General features: G+C 41.1%; 1 protein-coding gene across 5 annotated transcripts; it reads right to left on the bottom strand.

Moving 5' to 3' along the window:
- Window positions 1–201: 201 nt before the first annotated feature.
- On the bottom strand, window positions 202–17,596 carry yrk (Yes-related kinase). Of its 5 annotated transcripts, XM_068728596.1 has the most exons (14): window positions 17,070–17,596; window positions 10,548–10,591; window positions 9,405–9,665; window positions 8,341–8,443; window positions 7,618–7,716; window positions 7,306–7,409; window positions 6,921–7,070; window positions 5,564–5,728; window positions 4,770–4,925; window positions 3,998–4,177; window positions 3,297–3,373; window positions 2,948–3,101; window positions 2,641–2,772; window positions 202–1,539 (listed from the first exon to the last, which is right to left on the bottom strand). In XM_068728596.1, exons 3-14 carry the CDS (start codon window positions 9,640–9,642, stop codon window positions 1,331–1,333), a joined length of 1,767 nt encoding a protein of 588 aa, XP_068584697.1. In that variant the 5' UTR covers window positions 9,643–9,665; window positions 10,548–10,591; window positions 17,070–17,596; the 3' UTR covers window positions 202–1,330. The 5 variants fall into 5 exon arrangements, with proteins under 5 accessions (XP_068584697.1, XP_068584696.1, XP_068584692.1 ...); XM_068728595.1 differs by lacking the exon at window positions 5,564–5,728 and having other exon boundaries at window positions 17,070–17,551; XM_068728591.1 differs by lacking the exon at window positions 4,770–4,925 and having other exon boundaries at window positions 17,070–17,548.
- Between the last annotated feature and the right edge of the window lie 212 nt (window positions 17,597–17,808).

The raw sequence follows: 17,808 nt of genomic DNA, 5'->3' as shown, positions 1-17,808 counted from the left end.
CTAATAATATCCTATGATATTTTATAATAGCTGAAAATTCAGGCCTGTGCTAAAGCAATTTCTGTTTAGGTCAATTCATTAATTCAAGTTTGTTTACAGAGCTATACTGAATTGGCTTTTTGACATTACCTATGAGGAAACATACAACAATAGCATAAGTGTCCAAATCTAAATAGAATAAGAGACATGTCTTAACCCGGATAAAGATATTTGATTTTTATTACAATAACATAACAGGAAATCTCATAAAATCACATAAAGGTTACACTCTATAGTCAAAACAAAACAGATTAAAAACACTTTCCTTGCAAAGACCACCGACATGGATTGTTTCCCTTTATGTGTAACATTTCACCCTGCCCTCCCAATGCATGAAAACTGTGTACATGTTAATATAGAAGTCTTTGTGTTGCACAGATATATATCGGAGTTAAATTAAAACAGCAACAGAGACAGTTCATACAAAATTGTCATTAAAATTTTCAGACAAACAAAGAGCATTCTTTACCATCTCTCCCCTCAGACGTTACTAACACAGTATTAAAGGTACTTTAAATGCTAAAACAGCCCTTAATTTGACCACTTTAAGGCAGATGTTGGAGCATGTTTGACATCAGTTCAGGTGATGGACATGGATCAGTTCAACAGCCTTATTAGAATATTGTAAGAGGAAGCGTCTTATTATATCTTACAGTGTCTGCATACATAATCTATCACACAAGTTCACAAGGTTTATTTCATGTTGTCTGAAACCTGTTGCACCTTTCATCATTTCTCTATCAACACATTCTTCTCAGGCAAACAGTTGTCCTTCAAAGCTGCTCTCCTTAGAGACAGAAATCAAAAGGACCTGGACATTTATGGCAGCTGAACAAATCATGTACCAACTCGACTTCCCCCCACCTCAACACAACCATCTACATCTTCTTTCGGTTCCTTGTTGTCATGGTTACAGAGTAAAGCAACATTACTGCGAGGCCTGATCAGCAGAGATCCGACTCCGCTCTTCAACATGGTTGACTGATCCGTCCTGAATGGGCTGCACTGCAGTGATCAATAACCAAAAGGAGGAAACTGTCTTTAAACAATAAAACAAGGCAATGATATGTATCTTAACATGTTAGAGTGTGTGTGTGTGTGTGTATGTGTGTGTGTGTGTGTGTGTGTGTGTGTGTGTGTGTGTGTGTGTGTGTGCATGCACAGTAGGAATACAAATACAGTTAAGGCATATCGGTGTATCTGCATGTATACATCCACGTCTGCCTTTCTGTCTGTCATTCTCTTTATGTTTGTCTGTTTAATGCTCCACATCTGTCCTACACGTGAGTGGTCACAGGTTTTCTCCGGGTTGGTACTGCGGCTCTGTGGCCGTGAAGTAATCCTCCAGGAAGGACTGCAGGTACTCAAAGGTGTGCCTCTCATCAGCCTCTCGCCTCCAGCACTGCAGCATCAGTTCATGGAGCGAGGCGGGGCAGCCCGGGGCACAGGGCATCCTGTAGCCCCTCTCCACCTGCTCCAGCACTTCACGGTTGTTCATGCCTAAAGGGATGCAGAAGGGAGGGAGGGGGTGGATGCAGGAGAGGGTTCAGAGAAGGAGGGATGGATTTAAAAAAAACACATAAAACAGACAAGAAAATCGACACATATTGGATATGGAGAAAAGTTAAAGCAGAGAAAAGAAAATCCTAAGAAATCATCACAACAGTAGTGGTGATAATCACACAAAGGAACTAAAGATACAACGCAAAGATAAAATACTGCAACGATATACTTTATACTGCAACTTTAAAATAATCTAGGACACATCTGAATATGGTTATAACTGAAGAAAACACACCTCTAAACTTGCATAATAAAAGATAAAACAGGAATAATTTAGTAATGTATTTATTTACTGCTATTGAGCATGCAGCAACGTGTTGTTTTTAGTGGCTTTACTGTTATTTGATAAATCTTACATTATCCTTCTGACCCTTTATTGCCATCGTAAGTCTGTCTTATATGTTTTGTAAACTTTATTTTTCTTTTGTATGTGGTGCTGCTGTTTTTGCCATGACACTACTGTAAAATAAGCTATATTATCATATTACAACAGTTCCAAATAAAAAAATGTCTGGAGTAACGGAAAGATACAACTTGAACTTCAAATCCCCTTATAGTAAGTTTAACAGAAAAGAAAAGATTAATTTCATAAAAATTCATGATCAAAACATTGTGTAAAATGACCAGTACTTGGTGTCGGTGTATCAATGAAATATTGTACGAGAAATGATTGTGGTATAAGGACACAGTAAAATCAGGAATGGACACTGCATGATCTGCATGCTAATTTGCATACCAGGGTGGCAGGTGCTTAAAACAGGGTCTCCCCTTCCCTCATATCTACTTTTGAAGCACTTATGAGCAAGACACTAAGGCCCTAAACTCATCAAGTGCAATGATGTAGTTTGGTCTGGTTGAAAATCTCAGTAAACTCTGCAAACCTAACCAAGCTGTTGCTGCAAAAATAAAAGTGATCTTGTCTCGATTTTGACAGTGAAAAGCTGAAAAATAACTAATCCTGCAAGAATTCTCACTGCCGAGGATGATAGTTTATGAGATGAGGAAATACTGAACTAGCATCCAGTTATCATCCAGTACCTGGGTATGGCACACGTCCCTTCGTGATGAGCTCAGTTAGTAGGATGCCAAAGCTCCAGACATCTGACTTGATGGTAAAGCGTCCGTACAATGCAGCTTCAGGAGCCGTCCACTTGATGGGGAACTTCGCCCCTGAAAACCATAGCAACACAGTGAAGATGCATAATCATATAATTAGGATAGGTTATGTATAAAAATATAGGCACGGAGGCAGAGGCAGACTCTTAATCATCACATTGTGCAATCGTTGCTCTCCTCATCTGTCTCTCTCTCTCATACACACTCACTTCATATATCATGCTGTTACCTTGTCTGGCTGTGTACTCGTTGTCCTCGATGAGCCGGGCCAGGCCAAAGTCAGCAATCTTGCACACCAGATTGTCTCCAACAAGTATGTTAGCTGCTCGCAGGTCACGATGGATGTAGTTCATCCTCTCGATGTATGCCATTCCAGCTGCAATCTAAAAGCACAAAGAGACAAAAAAAAAGAGAGCTCAGACAAGATAGTAAAAGTATGAGTTTTCTTTAAGTCTGTCATTGTGTGTGTGTGTGTGTGTGTGTGTGTGTGTGTGTGTGTGTGTGTGTGTGTGTGTGTGTGTGTGTGTGTGTGTGTGTGTGTGTGTGTGTTTGTGTTTGTGTTTGTGTGTTTAACTCACCTGTGCAGCCATGTCCACCAGTTGAGGCAGCTTAAGATTCTGCCCCTCCCCATCTTTTAAGAAGTCCAACAAACTTCCTGAAAAACCAAGATTGTTGCGTCATGACTGGCCAGTCCTTTTGACTCCTGTAGTTTAACTCATATCTGCTGTGTATCGCGGCGGGTACAAAATGTAAATTCAATCAAAACCAGATAGATGCTTGTAAATTCATGGTTACACAGTTTATTTTGCATGCAAATATCTTAATGCAAACGTATGTCTCTTTCTTTTTAGTTTTTAGTGAATTCTAAAGTGAAGTAATGTTTCCCCTGCCCCAAGGCCACCAGAGGAAAGAGAATCCCTGGAATTTGTAGTTTAGAGGTGTTGCCCAGCAGGGAGGCATGGTGGCTTAAACCAAATTATAAATTTCTACCAAATTTGTTCATTGTTTTTTTTGTTCACGTAGTTAATTTGTTTGTTTGTGAGGTACTCAAAACGGTTGAAGGTTAGGACAGGGGCAGATCCCAACATTTTTTCAGGATTTCAATGCACGATAGGGCGTTTCTAAGAATGTTCTCTATTTTCTCATGAATGACTGCACTTACTACTAACACTCAGGGGAGAGCTCACTTTTCAGTGTCAGTGAGGTTTCCAACCAACGGCAGGGATCCATTGTGTATCTACACTACATCACAGGCATGACAGTTTACTCAGCCTGATACCTTGGCTCATGAACTCGGTAATAATGTAGATGGGCTCCTCAGACACAACGGCGTAGAGCTGCACCAGCTTGTCATGGCGGAGTCGCTTCATGATCTGAGCCTCCTCCAGGAAGGCCTCGGGGGACATGGTCCCTGGCTTCAGAGTCTTCACCGCTACCTTGGTGGTACCGTTCCACATGCCTGGCATAGAGACAAGGAGATGTTAATGCGCACATAGCACATGGAAACACAAAGACATACAGCGCAGACATACACACAAAATTATCTGACATACTGATGGTGATGACTACATGTACATACATACAGATGTAAAAGATAGAAAAAAAAACATGGAACACAATATGCAGACTGTATCGAACACACATGTGGTTATACTTCTGTCGCATGCAAATTATTGCTGTTTTGGAGAGCATGCATGACATGAGACAGAGTGATGATAGGAGAGAGGGAGATTTTACTGGTCTTACATCAACACCTTCAGGGAGAAACTTTGCACGGCTCAGAAAACCAGACACACTCGCATTTAGTCAGAGAAACTGTACAACATTTTCTAAACAAATTGCCCAGACATGTAATTGGAAATACATCACATGGGAATACCAAGTGATACTGGGGAAAAACATCAAACTTCACTAACATACACAGAAATAAATGACATTCAACATTACCAACAATACAGGACAGTAACGGACACTACGGGTGACAATGCTGGACAGACAGTTCTCCCTCAGAGCCTGCAGAGGGCGTCAGAGGTTGGTGGTGTCAGTCTCACCCATCCAAACGTCCCCGAAGCAGCCCTGTCCCAGCTTCCTTTGCATGGACAGAGTTTCCCTTAGCACCTCCCAGGCGTCCCGCCCAAGGCCCATGGTGAGTGGGGTGGAGTTGGGACAGGGCATGGTCAGGTAATAACACAGCCCATCATTAGTTCCTGTTATGGGGAGGAGGTGGGAGTCAAAGAGGGTGGAGATGTAGAGAAAGGAAAGAGTGGAAGTGTATTGAAGAATGGGAGAAAGGGTGGTGCGATGGGTGGAAAAATGGAAAAAGAAATGGGGGGGTGACAAATAGGTGAGGTGAGATGATGAAACATGCACATGCAACAACAGGGGAAGAGGGGAACACCTCTAGGCACACCTGGATGTAAAACAAAAGCCACGTTTCTATTCATTAACTGCTGCGTCTGCAATTGTTATCACACACAGGGATTTATTAAGGTTTTTTTCTTCACTGTTGCAGTTTTAACACAACACACAACATTTAAAGAACTAGTCCAGACTACATGCTTCAATTGTGTGTGTGTATTTTCTGAGTTTGTGTGGTCCAATCCACAGGTATATTTGTTGCAGGTAGACTCTGAACAACACAGACAGATATACAGGGCTTTACAGTGTATGTTTGTGAGAGTGCAGGTGTCTTCACACCAGAAGTGTTACTGAAGTTCTTGTCAACTGGACACAACCAAGACTTAAATGTATTATATGTACCTGCTCATCTTTTAATACTTTATTTTATCCAGGTGTGCTCCAGCTGTCACCTCCCCCCACTGCAACACAGTCCCACCATTCCTACCCATCCAGACTTCTCCAAACTGGCCATTGCCCAGTTTTTTAATCAGCTGGAGGGATTCGCGGGGAATCTCCCACATATCCTTGGTCTTCACTGATAAGTCGGCCAGCTTAGGCATGCCCCGCTTGCAGCTGCCAATCAAACGGCAGCACAGTCCCGCCGCTCTCTCTGAGAGAGAGAGGAGAGACAAACAAGCAGGCGGAGGAAAGAGGAACAGAGGGAAAGAAAACAGAGGGAAAAAAGCAGCAAATGCAGAGATAGAAAAAAGAACAAGACAGGTTGCTTATGCACTTATGCAACTGACAAGTTAACCAAATATTAAAGTAAAGAGGCACAAGGAAAACTCAGCAAAACAGACACAAAAACACATTCAGAGCAGCATCATGTACAGATTTTAAAAAAAGAAAATACAGGGACAATACAGTTCATAAGAAAAACAAATACATTATGCAGGATATATGTGGCCAAATCTCTCAGGTTGCTTTTGATGATTGTGTCAGGTAAAGTCACAATTGCAGAATTATTGCTATATCAACTTTTTGCCACTAGGGGGCAGATTTACACTGACAGAGCGGAGGAAGTGGAGGGTGTGAAGCTTACAGTTGATGTAACGAGTTAACGAGTTACATCAACTCTGAATCAAACTTATAAAGTTAGTGGAAGAAGTATTCAAATCCTTTACTAAAGTAAAAGTATGTCCATCACAAGTAAAAGTGCTCTAAGAGTTATGTATTATTATACATATTACATTAGTAGATTATTGTTTCTGATGCATTGACACGTAAGACTAATTTGAATGTTGTTGTTTGTTTAGGTAGAACTCATTATAGTTACTTAGTCTACTATTGTTACTACTATAGTTTGATAACAGTGCATCATCTTTTTTAAGCTGATCATATTCTTTCTATGTAAAATCGGAATTTGGCAGGTAAATGTAGTGGAGTAAAAAGTACAATTCTCCCTCTGAAATGTAGTGAAGCACAAAGTAGCATCAAATGGAAAAGACTCAAGTAAAATACCTCAAAATCTTAGTTATGTACAGTAAAAGTATTTACTTCCCACTAGTGGTAATAGTGTAATTACAGTATGCATCAAGTAGAGTAACATAACTAAAGTCTCTCCTGCAGCTGGACAGAGAATGATCGGGCAGAGAGTCAGAACAAATTGTAGGTAAAATTCATAGAAGCAGGAGCTTGAAGCATGAAGGTCCAACAGAAAAGGGCCACACAAACATTTATTTTTTCATTTCGAAGGAGAAGCAAAATAAAGAGGATGAATTAGGTCTATGTGTGTGTGTGTGTGTGTGTGTGTGTGTGTGTGTGTGTGTGTGTGTGTGTGTGTGTGTGTTTATGTGTGTTACCTGTGTAGTGCTCTACCAGCTGTTGCACTGTGTCGAACTGTGATCTCGTGGTGATGTAGTAGCCACCATTGTCCAGTTTGCGGATCTTATAATGTTTGACGTGGTCTCCCTTGTTATCGTCCCAGTCACGGATCGACAGAGAGTAAGCACCTGAAAGGAGAGAGGAGAGAGGAAGAGGGAGGGATACAACGAGGGGAAGGAAGGAAGGGAGAGGTGGACGAAGAAGCACATAGTGGGGGTGAGGGGAGAGAAAGAAAGAGAAAGAGATTGAAAGCTTTCATATATTTAGAGCAGTAAGCCTCTATTGAGTGTGTGTGTGGGTGTGTGTGTGTGTGTGTGTGTGTGTGTGTGTGTGTGTGTGTGTGTGTAAGAGTGGCCTCTTTACCTTTGGTGGTCTCACTCTCTCGTATGAGGAAAGTTCCCCTCTGGTTGCCATTGCCCAGCAGCTGTCTCTCCGCATCCTTCCTCCCCATCTTCCCAAAATACCACCTGTCACCATGACAACAACACACAGGTCACCGCAGCGACAACAAGCATCCTGTGACCTCTGCCCTCAGACTACATGTCAATCATTAAGAACATCTTTCAACGTAAACTGTACTTATATTGCAGCAGACGTGTGTGTGTGTGTGTGTGTGTGTGTGTGTGTGTGTGTGTGTGTGTGTGTGTGTGTGTGTGTGTGTGTGTGTGTGCTCACTCTTCGGCCTGTATAGAGTCGACAGGAGCTACGTAGTTAGAGGGGATGTAACCTGAGTGGCCTGTGTCCAAAGAGCGAGCCTCCCACCAGTCGCCCTCTCTGCAAAAGAAAACACAAACTAAAAGTAAGTTTGCTGACTAAATCAGGGTTGAGCTGTAAAGATACAATCAGCTCACAGTTTGGCTTGTTACACAATGGATGGTCATTCTTTTTAAAATGTCGAAATTAAAAGGAACAATGAGACAGGCAAAAACTGTACTTTACAAAAAAATGTCAAAGTGCAAAGTGCACTTAATCTACATTAAAATAAACAGAAGAGTAAAAGGTGTTTAGATGAGAAAGAAGATGAAATGCAAATGTGTGAACAATAACTTCAAACAACTCCAAATTTAAACAATCTGATTTTAGATTTCCTGAGTGAGACAAGAACATTTTTCAAGAACATGAACTTGTCATCGTCGCCAGCAGCAACTGACAGTTCTGACAGCTCGCAGTGTTAACGGCTGGCATTTAATTGCAGCATGTGGCAGGTAATGTATGCAAACAAAATGAAACCTTCTGGGATTCAAGACATTCAACACATATAGTTAGCAGGAATTTTTCATCTCCTGTTGCATTTTGTCATACCTTTGTATGACAATATCATAAGCCAAAATGTATTACCATCCTACCAGGGGTGTTTTCCCTAAAATGTTATTAAAATACAGCTGTGTTGGTGCTCACGTGTTGTTGATGATCTGGAATTTCTCTCCTTTCTGAAAAGTAAGGTCATCTTCGGTGCGAGCGTCATAGTCATACAAAGCTATAAAGAGAGTGACTCCACCACCTGCACACACATACATGCACACACAAACACACACGCACAAGAGAGACAGAGGAGTTAACAGTTTCCAATTATACATACTTGTTTTCTACCACCGATCTAAAACAATTTTTTAGGGTTTTACTGTTTTAAATGATGAGGTCGATACATTAAAATACATACTGTACTGGCTGTGAAGAGATCTTGTCATAGCACGATACCGATGTAAGAGATAGTGGACAACATCATAGTCCTCTTTCTATGCAAAAATGCATTTAATAGTTAGGCAGAAGCTAATATGAGGCTTCAGGAGTCTGAGTTACAAATCAAATGGCTATCTTCCAAAATTACAGTCTTTGTAACTTGTATAATCCTCTTTTTATTACTATCTCTAACTGCATCTCAGTAATGAAACACAGACTGTAACTTTGACAATTACCCACTTGATTTGTCTAAATGAGACATCCGAAGCCTCATATTGACTTACTGAATTTAAAATGCATTTTGGCATTTTGTCCCACATCTCTTACATTGAAATTGTGAGATAACTGCAGGGCCAGTATGGATAGAATAATAATAATAATAACTTTTTCGATGTGGGCATGTAAGCATTGTTTTAAAACAGTTTTTTCTCCACATGTTTACCATATTCATATAACGTTTTGAATTCTTTTTTGGTGGAGAAACATGATCACAGCATCATATCACTCTTACAATAATGATTTCGCTTATTTTTACAGTGCAAAAGATAATTGTAGGACAGAAACAAACATCACTGAAGAAGTGCTGGGTATATTTTACTCTATTATTATATTAGATTTTATTAGGCGTATTGATTTTCACCTTCTAGAATCTTATATTCTAAGACTATTTTACTTGGGACTTACACACACACACACACACACACACACACACACACACACACACACACACACACACACACACACACACACACACACACACACACACACACACACAGTCCTACTTGTTATGCCTCCAGGCCGCTGGTGTGTGTTGGTGTTGGAGAAGATGGTGCTGGATGAGAAGCCCTTGTTGAAGTCCGGGATGGTCTGAGTGGGGTCGGGACAGTAACGTCCCTGAGTCAAGGCGGCGGACAACCCTCCATCTGCGTTGCTAGGAGACAGATCTGTAACGTCTATTGCTGCTGATGTTGCTGCTGCTGCTTTGGCGGACTTCTTATGCTTGCAACAAGCACACCCCATAATAACCAGCACGGAGACGACGTCTGTGAAAGCAAGCAGAGTTAAAGAAACATGCCACAACTTTTTCAATATGTAAATGTCAATTTGCTTGATGCTTTAAAGATGAAAGCTGTATGCAGTTTATGAAAGCAGTTTTTACATGGTACAAGTACAATAAAAACATCTTTGTTTACAGAGATAACAACAAAAGGTTTGTTTAGAATAAAATATAAGAAACATAAATCATATATTAACTTGTTTAAAGGGATACTTAAGAGATAAAAAACAACAATCAAAATTGAAGCAGTAGAGGCCCATATATCCTGTCTTTTAGTGTCTTGTATGAGTCATGCCTCAGAAACACCAGATCCTACATTTCCCATGATGCAACTTGATCTTTCCTGCGAGAACACACCTTTTAAACTCCACACCTCCAGTTTGTCGCCGTGGCTTTTTGTTAGTAATTTTACTTCTCAAGTCCAAGCTGCGATAACCCTGATGACATCACTATGACGTCATCAGGGTTCTTTTTTTTTCAAACTTTTGAATTACACAAGTGTCTTCACAAGCTGAGCTTGTACTGGACTTCATGTGTACAACTGGTGGAGTGCCCCTTAAATTAAACAATTCCTTACCTATTTAATTAAATACATTATCACTGCTCACAAAATAAAAGAAACTTGTGGATTTAACGTAATCAACATAATAAGTACGTTTTAGTGTTTAGACTTCAAACACAAGGGTGTAGAAAGTGAAAGCAGCCAACATCAACAGTATGCAGAGGGTCAGTAAACTAAAGAGAACTGTTCAGAGAGAAGCTACAAACTTTTGAACAAAAACTTTACTTCCCCCAAGTAGGAGGAGGAAGAGCGGAAGCGGGGTTGGAGATACAGTAAGGCGGGAAGGAGAAGTTAACTTTTTCTCACCTGATGTCTTCCTCTGTCAGATCATCTGTCAATCACCATCGCCACTGAAAAAAAAAGGGGGGGGGGGGGGGGTGGGGGTGGTGAGTGACAAGCAGCGGAATGAGAGAGCAGGCCAAGAGAGGATGAGTGGCAGGGAACCGGAGAGGGGAAAGGTTTTGGAGAATGTGAGAGAAAGGCTCAAGAGCGTTAAAGCGTGAATAAAGAGATGCGTGAAGGGAGACACGACGAGAAAGAGAAGTTAAAAGAAAAAAAAGGAGACAGCTCGAGATAAGGAAAGACAGAGAGAGAGAGCGATGTGAGGTTAGCCACTTCCCTTTTTGCTTTGCAGTTTCGAGAAGGGGCACTCAGTAATTCTCTCTGGTCAATCAGCTGTGTGTGTGTGTGTGTGTGTGTGTGTGTGTGTGTGGGTGTGTGTGTGTGTGTGGGTGTTTGTGGTGAAATGTACCTGTAAATGTCATTACTCAGAGGTAACTGACACAAAGTGACAGTCACTGACGATGTGAAATGTGTTTTACAAAGATCATTATATAGAATAGATGTGCACATACATATATACGCAATCCGGACATCCAGTTTTGAGCAAACCACATTGCTTCAATAGAGCTCGCGTTGACAAAGCAAGAGTTGGTGCCAGCATCAAGAGGAAATAACATACAGAGACGAGTGTAAAACATTGTAATTGTATGCAGAGAACACCGGCTTTCCTGATAAACATGAGTGTATTTTCCTTCAGCAGTATTTCTTCAGGAAATCAAATCTGCTAAGCACCTTTTTAACAGACATTCCTCAGAGCACCAGCCGACAGTTATAGGCTCACCTAGCTGAAAGAAAAACTTAAAACATTTTGGGAAATACTCTTATTCGCTTTCTAGCAGTGAGTTAGATGAGAGGATTGATACCACTCTCTTCTAATGAGAAGCTATACAGCCAGCAACCAGTTAGCTTAGCATAAACACTGGTACAGTGGGATAAAGCCTCGCTCTGTCCAACTGTAACAAAAAATTCCCAGACCGGCAGCCCTAAAGCTTTATATATTTTTTTATTTAACATTACAGCATCATAATTGTAAGTTATTGGTGCTTTTCTTTGTCTTATGTGATCGCAAACATTTGATATAGATATTTCAATTGATTAGCAGATAAATGAAAATAGCCAATAATGAAAATAATCTACAATTATAGCCCCAGATTTAACTTTATGGTCATTTTGGAGGCTGTAGTTTTTAATATTTAGTCTATTGTTATTAATATAAAGGATGCTCGAAATATGAGAAAAGTGTCTGTGCAAAATGCAGTACAATCTAACAGTACATAAACTAGAGCCTCAAAACTGGCTATGAAGTTGAATCAACAGCTCTCTAAAAGTTAAACTAAACTTAACATTAGAGTTCAAATGTACAGCAGAGCTGTTAGACAGCATTAGTGTTAGCTACAGTATGGGTACCCAACAAACAGGCAAATGAGTGCAGAGCGGCCTTCGGATTCAAACTGGCAACCTTTCAAGCTAAACTGCAGGCTGCAGCATCCCCACCTACTGAGGAATGTGAGGGAAGTCACACACACAGGAAGAACAATACAGGTTAAGGCAGGGAGCAATGAAAAAAACCAAAGTAATTCACTTTCATTATGAAAAAACATCAAAGCTCCCAGTGAACAGCGTCAGGTTTGTCTCATCCACACCACACATTCCCACAAAATTCCTCTAAATCTTTAAAGCAACAGAGGCTATTATGGGCTACATCCAGGAGAGCAAAATATGCGCACACACACACACACACACTCTCATTCACTGTATCAGGTCGGCCATCAGGAGAGCTACAGGAAGTTAGCCCTGTTAGAGTTTCCTGTCCACCCTTCGGATCACTCCCCCCTTTTCCTGGAAACTGAGGACAGAGTCCATCCACACACACACACACACACACACACACACACACACACACACACACACACACACACACACACACACACACACACACACACACACACACACACACACACACACATCTTCCTCTCTGTTACTGTTTTTCTCTTCTCCGTGCCCACACCCCTCCAACAATAACCTTTATACTCTCTCTAGCCATCCTTCCACAGGACCGAAGCTGCTCACTTTCTCTGTGATGAACTTTAGAAAGGAGGAGTGACAGAGAAGAGGCCTCCTCCCTCATCTTTATCTCACCTCTTCTTTTTCTGCTTTTCTAAGATTGGCAGATGACCAGAGACAGGATCAGCAGCACAATAGCATGTAGTCTCTCACACACACACATTGTGTACAGTCATACAGTCATTGTTCTCCGTTGGGTTCCTGTTGATAAAATGTCCGTCTTCCCCTCTGCACACAAAAGCTGCTCCAACACCTGATAATTCAGTTGACCCGAGGTGTTTATACATAGAGGAAACTAACACTAAAGTCACACATGCAGCAGGGCACACGGCCCACTGAACAAAGGCGTCCCCAATCAAGCATGCCGAGAAAGCCAAAATATGCACTTGTGCACTCACATATAACCTGCCATGGTGCAAAATGAAACACAAACCAACATGTATGAGTCCGTTTCCATATTTATGTTTCAACCAGCCACAAGCATTAAAGGCATGTAGAGCAAAGTGTGTGTGTGTGTGTGTGTGTGTGTGTGTGTGTGTGTGTGTGTGTGTGTGTGTGTGTGTGTGTGTGATGATGATGATGATGATGATGATGATGATGATGATAGGTGGTACGTTTGGGTTGCATATTCAAATTGGCACACATCGCACTTGTTGCAACTTTTTTGGTGTGTGTATAAAACAAGAGCCTGCATAAGTGCTGAGAAGTACACCAAAGTAAATTAAGAACAGAAAGTTCCTTTGCTTAAAAAAAGACACACTGTGAACCACGGTTTTGTAAGAGTTTAGCTGTGACTAAAGTTTAAAGAAGTTTAAATATGTAATGTTAAATTAAAAGTAATGAGAGCTGTATTGATATCCTTGTGTACATGAAAAATAGAATAAACAAACGGACTACAATGTTGCATTAAAAAGGCTCTTCAGTCATCTAAAACATGTTTTGCCTTTTTGCTAGTTGCAGATGGTGTAACAATAACATGGCACAGTCTATATTTCTCCATCATGCAACTGTCATTAATGCTTCTTGCCACAAGCACAGCCCCAAAACAAACAGCTTTCAATCATATTCATCTCACAGAGATAACAGTATTTCCTCTGTTAGCTGTTTCAAAACATCACTTCACTGACTGGTTGCTTACTGTCACAGCAGATTGTCATAGCGGCAGGCAAGAAGAAATAATTAGAATACAGAAGCAGCTTTCTCTGGTGGGGAGTAGTGTGGTATTAGTTTGTGAATACAAGTCTGTCTGTAACAACAGCACCGACTAATACTTCCATCTTTATTCGATAATAAGCATCAATGTTTGTTTTCAAAAGTTTTTCCAGGGCTGCTATAAAAAACTAAAAATGGTCTTGCCCATCGCTAATGGCATGAAGAAGAGCAAATAATTGACTTATTTTCACCATGCAGGTTTTGAAATAACCACCTCCACCCAATACAATGAAGGTGAATTGAATACCGTAATTTACAGACTTCACTCCAAACACCAAAACAGTAAACTAACAATAAAGAACTGTCCTCGGTAAGATCAGTGGATTTTCCAGACTAACGGGCAAGCGGTCTCTGGAAAGAGTCGCTGCTGAAGCTGAATTTATAAGTTCTCTCTCAATGCTGTGAGCTCTACAAATTCAACAGAATTTGTGTCTATTGTATTGGGTTTGAGGCAGAGATCTTGGAGATGGATATCTTGAAACTGTAAATGAAACCAAAACTATCTGCATAGCTGCATGTTTTCTATTTCTGTATTAAGAGATCTGACCTTTTGAGAAACAACTATCACAGAACAGCACTAATAAAAAAATGCATTCTGGTCAATTGCTGAAGTAAAAGCAGCAGAACTTCACTCTGTTACAAAAGTCTTGTATTCGAAAATGTACTTAAGCAAAAATATAGAAACATTATCAGCAAAATGCACTTAAAGTGCCCAAAGTAAAAGCACTCAGTATATAAAATGCCCCTTCAGTGTCATATAATTAAATTATTGGACCATTCAAATTGATGCACGGTGGAGCTTTAATGTAGAACAATCCATCATGTTTGTATTAAACAGGGAAAATATTAATCTGAAAAGCAAGCAACAAATACCCATGTTTGTGGAATAAGACTAACGGAGTAAGAGGTACAATATCTCCCTCTGAAATGTACTACAGTAGAAATGTAAAGTAGCATAAACTGGAAATACTCAAGTAATACCTCAAAATTGACGTAGAGCTCTTGAGTAAATATACTTTGTTACTTTCCACAACTACTGAAGTGGTTTATTGCAGAACATAATAGTTTGCTCTACAACAATATAAGTAGAGCATTAGCACGCATTCAGTACACTAATATGAAATCACAATAACATCACCCTCCATCGTCACACTCGCAAACAGCCAAATCCAAAGGACACACCCTTTCCTGCACAGTGGACTGCAGATAAGCTGCTCCCAGCGGGGAATTCATTGCAGGAACACAGAGAAACACAAAAACACACACACACACACACACACACACACACACACACACACACACACACACACACACACACAATTGTTCAGATCTGTTGAGTTTCTATACTTTTACACCAGCTCTTTCCAGACTTTCTCCAATCCTCCTCTTTTCTTGTTCCTCCATCTCTTTTCTTACCGCTCTCTTTTCTCTCTGAATCGCCCCTCACTAGCAGGAAGCCCTACAGGATGCAGAGGCTGAGTGGAGCAGGAATGATAGGACAATGGGAAGCAAGCTGTCACCGAACCCTCACACACATAGCACACACTCAAACGGAGTACAAACACACACTCAGAAAGGAACTGGAGACCAACTGGAGGTGGGGGCGATGGAAAAGTAAGGTGTCCCGGTCATCGGGACGTCCTGTTTTTCACATGAAGTCATCACATCCTCCAGATACAGGGGGCCGGGGTTGCTCGTAAGAAGGCATACATGAATCAAGTAATTTAAGTTTAACAGTCTAATCCTGTTTTTCAAGGGGCTTAGGGCCTGCTCTTGTGGGTGCAACAAGAAGAGGAGTCTTCCTCAGGTTGCCCCAGTGGCTGACAACAGCAAAAGCCCCCATTCAAAATGACAGATTCAGCTGGCAGCCTCCATCCAGATGTTTAACATCAGTCTGTAAGGACAAGTGCTTCACCGTCACGGCCCTCAGCTGCTCGGTGGGAAAGCTGTGACAATGTGGACGTCCATTTCTTAACCCCACCAACTGAAAAACATATCCACGCCCCCCTTCTTCCTGCCTGGCCCCGAAGCTAAAGACAGGAACTGACCTCGTAAAGAAACAGGAAGTGATGAAGTCCGGCCTTGGACAGCCTCATCGCTTCTTTCCCCATCCGACCCTCAAAAATTCCACGACTATACTCCTTCACACAGACACACAAGCCACTTTAAAATCAGTGGTGAAACAAAGATCAATGTTGATTACTTGAAGGACGGTGGGTTGATCCTCCCAGCTGCCCATCATGATGAAGAAATAAACACCTCAAAGCCACCTAAAGCCACAGAAACACCTCAGAGAGATGGACAAGTTAAGGAAACATGCAGCCCTGCCTTTTCCTCAAGGTGGTTTCCTGTAGACGGGTTGCCAAATAAATCCCATTTACTAAAGGAATATTCTTCCTCTAGAGCAAATTTGATATAAACTGATAGACAAAAGACCTTCAGCCAAAAATTACTTTCAGAATTCATCTATCAAAAAGTTTGAGAAATGTGCAGTACACTTACAAAAACCTCCAGTTGATCCCAGACAATGCGATCAGACACAAATCCAGATCCTGTGATAAGCTACTGTTTGATCCTTTGACCGTTTCAATTTAACAATAAATGGACAATTACTACAACCTTACAGGTCTTTGATAGCAAGAGATTCCACCTTAAAGCACTTGTGACTAAGTTCTGGTAACTTCCTCTCTTTCTAAATTGCAATGTTGGCTGTTTGATTTCTAAATATCACCCTTTGTGGTATCCGTCCAGCATGAACAGTGGAACTAGTGGTAGCCGACTTCATTAACTTCTCACAGGCAAACCAGCCAAACTTCCTTTTATTGAACAGTAAACACTCCAAAGTTACCCAATTTTCAAAAGCACTGAAACCACCCAACCGGTTCGGACCAATCTATTTTAAAAAAGGTACAGAGGGGTGTGGGCTGCTGATGTTCATCAGGTTTGTTTCCTTTTGCCTACATCGGTTCAATTTACAGTAGAGTTTACTCATTCTTTCTCAGAGGTGACTTTCTCCACTCATATAGAACAAAACTGAAAATGTAAAAGCAAAACTAATTTGATAAGCAGTATGGGAAAACTACACCTTGTCTCATTCTCAGTTCTTTAAACACAACAAAACACTCATTCTGTAATTATAAAAGCATACTGCAACTACAACTGATGTATATTACGTTTTCAGACATTATAAGATAAATAGAGAAGACATACCGGACACAAAATGCGTCGTTATCCCGGGGGGACGGGGGGGGACGGGGGGTTTCCTTGTGTCCCGAGGTGAGAGTCAGCGGTGTCCAGTGGCTCGCGGGGCGCACGGAGAAAAGCCGCGAGCTACTGCGTTGAGCAAGTGAAAAGACGTGAGCGCGCGCCTAGTCCGGAAGGTCTTTGGGAACGGACTTCAAGCGCGCAAAGAAGTCCACCCCAGAGGAACGCGCGCGTGAAGAGGACAGTTGAAAGCCGATGTGTAATAGAAATGCAATTACAACAGATTCCTATGTGGGCTACCTTTTAGAAATGTGGACTACCAGCCTTTTACAGCATATTCAAGAGGAATACACCCCCAATAATTATTATTCTGTAAACTATCACACTGGAAATAACATGAAAATATATTTTACAATAATGTTGACAGCCATCATCAAAAAATATATAGCAACACGCCAGGCTACATTGATAAAGAAGGTTAAATAAGACTTTACCGTTAACGTAAAAGTTAATGTTCTAGCTGTAAGCACGAACTTTAGTGTTTAAAGTTGTAATAAGTGCGTGTAGCTTGCAGCCCTCAAACACCAAGTAAACCGACAGTGGCTGGTACTGATGCAGTCTGGGTGTATTTTCACTCTCAGGGTGAGATGAGACACATGCACTCTGGTGTGAACTACAGGAAGACGGAACGAAATGTGCGACATCCGCGTGCGTATAATACACAAATGGGTGTTCACTCTTGTGC

This window comes from Cebidichthys violaceus, unplaced genomic scaffold (genome assembly GCF_023349555.1).
Source record: "Cebidichthys violaceus isolate CVI_PGR_0920_01 unplaced genomic scaffold, fCebVio1.0.p SCAF_42, whole genome shotgun sequence".
Taxonomy (NCBI): domain Eukaryota; kingdom Metazoa; phylum Chordata; class Actinopteri; order Perciformes; family Stichaeidae; genus Cebidichthys; species Cebidichthys violaceus.
Note: the sequence above shows the minus strand (reverse complement) of the source record. Positions and strands in the feature narration are given on the sequence as shown.

Bases quoted from the DNA above. Each gene is read 5' to 3' on its own strand.
- yrk (XM_068728596.1), bottom strand. From the start codon at position 9,642: ATGGGGTGTGCTTGTTGCAAGCATAAGAAGTCCGCCAAAGCAGCAGCA. The intron at 4,178-4,769 runs GTGAGACTGACA...TCTCTATGCCAG, and splicing joins CTTCGGGGACGTTTGGATGG to GCATGTGGAACGGTACCACC. The intron at 3,102-3,296 runs GTGAGTTAAACA...TTGTGCTTTTAG, and splicing joins TGGTGGACATGGCTGCACAG to ATTGCAGCTGGAATGGCATA.